General features: G+C 36.4%; 1 protein-coding gene across 1 annotated transcript in view; it reads left to right on the top strand.

Moving 5' to 3' along the window:
- The window catches only part of LOC125674426 (uncharacterized), a 10,664-nt gene extending 9,898 nt beyond the window's left edge, over positions 1–766 (top strand). Inside the window, exon 6 of the mRNA XM_048911581.2 lies at positions 336–766. Within this exon, the coding sequence (XP_048767538.2) occupies positions 336–554 (219 nt within the window). The 3' untranslated portion in view covers positions 555–766. The remainder of the gene's footprint in view (positions 1–335) is intronic.
- Positions 767–5,957: the final 5,191 nt, after the last annotated feature.

Raw genomic sequence — 5,957 nt, 5'->3', positions numbered from 1 at the left:
AGATCAGCTGGTGAATCTTGGGGAAATGATGTGTCATAACCGAAATGTAGGTGACTATAGCCACCTTTTGGAAATTTTGGCTATACATATTCAAATTGTGTCTGGATCATATCTTTTACACGGAAGCTTTGACTTGGTCAAATGATGCATTTTAGGGTGGAAGTGTGTTGTGACCTAAAAGTACATGTAGGTGGTCCTGGTCACTGTGGACTCATTTCTGAATGGAAATTGACATTACAGCTTTTGACTTCAATATAAATATGCCTCATGTAGTTGTACATGTAGTTCCAGACAGGCCTATCATGTTCACTAGGTGTGCACTTTATTTTTTACAGGTACGATTTACCTTTCTAGAAGTTGAAGAAACTTGCAGAAAGAAAATAAGAGACACACCTGCCAACCATCGTGGACCTTTGAAGCTGGAGGCCTGGGAACAACCAAGGTTCTTCTACAGCAAGCCTTTCAACATCTTAAAACAAGCAGATCGCATGGATGTTTTCAAAGGATTGTTGCTTATTAGGTCAATGCAAGAAAAGATAAGCAAGGTTCAGTGAACTAGTTATTTATCTCATGTGATTTGTGTTTTCTTGGGCACAGGAGCCACTGCTATGTTTTCAACTTCTGATCACACAGGACCAAATTGAACAAACCTTAGATGGGGCGGCATTGTCGTGAGGACTAATATGACCATGGCTGATTTGTTTGAAAAGGTTTTACAATATACAAGATGTTTCAGTCAGATGAAAATAAACTAGTTTTGTTTTAATTATGTCTCTTCCAGTTTTCTTCAACAGAAAATCGATTAGCATTGAGAAAAACAAACCCTTGTTTAAGATGTGAACCATGTACTAATAACTGGAAACAATCTTCTAATCTCAGCATCAGAATATTGTACACGTAATGCTTGAGTGCATTAACCACGCAGGAAAGTTATATTTAACTAATCCTAGTTAATTTGATTTTCTGAGCAAAATCACCTGCAGTAGCGTCAGATACAGAAAATCTTTTGGGATGGTGGTGCGAATCAATATATTCAGAAATTTAGAACACTCCTTTGAAAATATGTCTGCTTCAAAAGTACAGCTCTGCAAAATAGTATGCCTTTTTATAATGTAAAACTTATACGGTACCAATTTTGATGCACCAGATGCGCATTTCAACAAATAATGTCTCTTCAGTGATGCTCAACCGAAATGTTTGAAATCAGAAATAACTATGAGGTTTTAGAGCTAAATATAGCCAAAAACAGCGTGCCAAAAAAGTGGAGCCAAATTCGTCCAAGGATAAGAGCTATGCATGAGGGAGATACTCCTTAATTTTGAAAAGAAATTTCTAAATTTTATAACAAATACATGTACCATGCAGGAACCATAACATGTACATGGTTACATAAGTACTATCTTGTGTAGATACATATGTATACAAGTTATTTTATAAATGTATTTGCTATTGTATATGTAGCATTTTGTATTCTTAAAAAATATTTGGCATTCTGCAATTTGTAATATTTGAGGCATGATGACTCCCCATTCACCCAAACATTTCTAGAACGAAATCTATGACACCTATATGTGCCTAAGCCATCTTGACTGGTTTCTCTTTATGATTTTCCTGCTTCTGAGTCATGTCAGGAGATAATGGTAAATAAACCTTGTCCTTTCTGGCGTCTCTTTCCACGATGGTACCTCATTGTAACAGTAATAAAGCTTCATACAAAACCGACCATTTTCTTCAATACACTTTTCGGAAATAAAGTCTAACGATAGTTTTTCCATGGAGAAAGGGCGTGGCAGTCCTTAAAGAGGTCATGGTGTGGATGTCGATGGTGTCGAAATGTTTTGTTTTTACTCATTAGCTCACCTGAGCTGAAAGCTCAAGTGAGCTTTTGTGATCGCCTGTTGTCCGTCGTCTGTAAACTTTCCATATTTTTTACTTCTTCTCCAGAACCACAGGGCCAATTTCAAACTTGGCAAAATATCCTTGGGTAAAGGGCTTTCAAGTTTGTTCAAATGAAGGGCTGTATATGCCCTCTTTAAAGGGGAGATAATAACAAAAATAGGGTGGGGTCATTAAAAAATATTCTTCTCAAAAACCACTGGGCCAGAAGAGCTGACATTTAGCTGAAAACTTTCTGACATAGTGTGGATTCAAGATTGTTAAAACCATGACCTCCGGGGGGTAGGTTTGGGCCACAATAGGGGATCAAAGTTTTACATACAAAAATATAGGGAAAATCATTAAAAATCTTATGATGAAGAATCATGGCCCCGGGTGGTAGGTTGGGGCCACAATTGGGATCAAAGTTTTACATGCGAATATATAGGGAAAATCTTTATATACATGTACAGGCCAAGGTGACTCAGGTGAGTGATGTGACCCATGGGCCTCTTGTTTTCCAATATTCACCTCTTATAGGTTCCAAGATTAAATGTGAAAGGATCCACACATAATAATTTCAAAGCAAGGGATTCTATCACCTGAAGATGAACCACATCGCAATGAATACTTACAAATTTCGGAATTTTATATAAATCCATGGTATTGTTCGCCAAATATATGTATGTACATGTAACATTGAGATAGATTGTGAATAATGGAATTCTGATTATGAAAGGGGAAGATAACTAACAGTGATAAATCTCATTACTCCCACAAGCAATACAAAATATTTTGGATCAGCTCTTTGGACGAATAAGGCATGTCCTAATTCGCTCCACTTTTAACATTGATTGGCAAGCCTAAAGACCAAAAACATGTAGTCTGCGTTGTAAATACGTTTGTAGATTAGTGTAGTTGTAGTGCTAGATGTATTTATATGTAGTTTTTAGCTCACCTGAGCTGAAAGCTCAAGTGAGCTTTTCTGATCGCTTTTTGTCCATCGTCTGTCTGTCTGTCCGTCTGTCTGTTAAACTTTCACATTTTCGACTTCTTCTCCAGAACCACTGGGCCAATTTCAACCAAACATGGCCAAAAGCATCCTTGGGTGAAGGGCTTTCAAGTTTGTTCAAATGAAGGGCCATGTCCCTTTCAAAGGGGAGATAATGACAAAAATGCAAAAAATAGGGTGGGGTCATTTAAAAATCTTCTCAAGAACCACTGGGCCAGAAGAGCTGAAATTTACCTGAAAGCTTCCTGACATATTGCAGATTCAAGTTTGTTCAAATCATGGCCCGCGGTGGTAGGATGGGGCCACAAGGGGGGGGGGATCAAAGTTTTGCATACAAATATATAGGGAAAAACTTTAAAAATCTTCTTCTCAAGAACCACTGAGCCAGAAAAGCTGAGATTTACATGAAAGCTTCCTGACATAATGCAGATTCAAGTTTGTTCAAATCATGGCCCCCGGGGGGTAGGATGGGGCCACAAGGGGGGATCAAAGTTTTACATACAAATATATAGGGAAAAACTTTAAAAATCTTCTTCTCAAGAACCACTGAGCCAGAAAAGCTGATTTTTACATGAAAACTTTCTGACATAGTGCAGATTCAAGTTTGTTCAAATCATGGCCCCCGGGGGGTAGGATGGGGCCACAAGTGGGGGGGGGGGGGGTCAAAGTTTTACATACAAATATAGGAAAAAGCTTTACAAATCTTCTTCTCAAGAACCATTGGGCCAAAGAAGTTGACATTTACATGAAAGCTTTCTGACATAGTGTAGATTCAAGTTTGCAAAGGGTAGTTTGGGCCATAATAGGGACTAAGGTTTTACATGCAAATATATATGGAAAGTCTTCAGATATGGGCCAAGGTGACTCAGGTGAGCGATGTGGCCCATGGGCCTCTTGTTATTATGCTCTGTTGATATTGGTCACATTATGTAATTCTTTTTGTTTGTCCTGAAGAAGGGACGGGTCGTCCCGAAAATTTGACAATCTCGTTGTTCGTGTCATTGGTCATTTTAGTGCATTGTATAATTCAACACCGGATACCCCAGAGTGTTGGATCCACAACATGGATACAAGGTCAAATACAAAAAAATATACAAAGCACTATATATCAGTATATGCGTTTTGTCGAATAACCCGAAAGATCAATGAAATTTAGAACCCGGGGAAAAGCTTTATTAGAAGGATTAAAATAGTATGTACTATTTTTTTTTTTTATGCCAAACTAATACTTTATGGATAAAAATGTATATCCCTAATCTTAGAGGTAGAAATCAAATCATACTTATTGGCATTTAAGGTCTGTGTTGACAATGGTGTTTGTATTGATGATGACGACGAAAATTAACCATCAATAACGTTTTTAGTATTTTATCTTAGTTCTTGCTTTTTTTCCCATTATAAGTGTGGAGATTTTTTAACACACTCACTAGTGGTGAAACAATTTACAACTTCCTATACTTTTTCAACTGTTTGTTTTTCCAGTTTACTTCCAAATTCTATCCCTCATTTACATGCCACGGCTAGCAAATGATGAGAAGTGCGTGCCTTGACATGAATAATGAACGGTCTGTCTCACAGGTTGATTCCCAGACGTTTGAGAAATTCCCAATCGAATATATCCCCATGGAGTAAACTCGTTTGTTGGTTTAATTCATTGAGATAATAAAATATATTAAGAGCTTGTCTACGAGAAAACCATGCAAAATGTGATGGAAGCAAGGTTGTCGGATCAACAACATATTTTGAGTGTAATAAAGTAAATCAATATCAAATACTTTGGCATATTTTTTTCGGGGGTGTAGTCATTGGATAGGGATTTGCAGTCATGTTACTAAAAATAGCACCTTTGTTCTGACAAAAGGGTAAAATTATGTATATTTTACCCTTTCTATTTAAAAATTCTAACAGGTTATTGAAAATGGATTTTTAAAAATTGACACAGTTTATAAAACAACTGGATATGCATATTCATATTGTTTAGTGGGAATCTAAAATTTTACTTCCGTTTAAGTGCACAAAGATCACAAATTTGGCACAATTCCAGATTTTGATAAATTGCAGAAAATGATAACTTTTGAATCAACTAGTTGTCAAAAAGTAACGCTTTGATTTATTATGGCGTCGAGTTTTGCTCGAACGGCATCTAGTCAGCGTGTACGACTGAATCAGCTGAAAAGTTTACGCGACCGAAGGTGTCAGACTATCGATGCTTCCGCGGAAAAATCCCGCGCTTTTTGTAATGGCGTATGAATATCTGTACTGTTTAATGATTTACGACATTTTAAAGTTGTTAATGAGAAACAAATGAAAATTATCACATTGATTTACTTTAACATAAAAACTTTCACAAAAAATAAAAACAAATCAAATAAAAATTCCAATTTCAATGCGAACTACATTTGCAAAGTCACGTGATGTCTGAAACGATAGCGTGTCTAGACGAAAGATAGCGTGGGTTTTGTTTGTAAACATTGCGTGCTGTTGGCGAAATTTAAACTGAGAAATAGTGTATCACGGATTATTTATGGTCATTATATTTTAGGGTAGGTAATGTTTATTTGACTGTAGCATTCTCAGTAGGGTATTAACGCATCTGTAGGTTTGCAAATCATTGGTCAACTCGGTATATAAACACTGGCACGTGTTAATGTTATTGTAAACAAACTAAGCGCGGAAGCATTCATTATTATAAGGCTTTCAAGTAAAGGTTTTTGTGGAGGTAAAAGTTACTGAATTAACAATTTTTTTTAATCTGACTAGATTTTCATCTCTTGAGATGCTAGCAGTGATATATACTACAAATGGTCCATAGTTGTTTACATTGTTGCAAATATTTCTTATTAAAATTTTGGTTTAAAACTTATTTCTTGTTTTTATCATGTTATCAACAAGTACATGCAATGCTGCCCTTTACAACTATTAAAAGGAGAGTTCTCACAACAGTTGACTTTTTCACTAAATATCTTAATGCACAAATTTTCAGTTCTTTGTGAATTACATCTGTGCCAAGGATTGTAGAGTACTCCCTTGGCTAGCAAAGATGTGTGAATAATTGAGAGCAATGGTTGAT

This window comes from Ostrea edulis, chromosome 3 (assembly GCF_947568905.1).
Source record: "Ostrea edulis chromosome 3, xbOstEdul1.1, whole genome shotgun sequence".
Lineage (NCBI taxonomy): Eukaryota > Metazoa > Mollusca > Bivalvia > Ostreida > Ostreidae > Ostrea > Ostrea edulis.
Note: the sequence above shows the minus strand (reverse complement) of the source record. Positions and strands in the feature narration are given on the sequence as shown.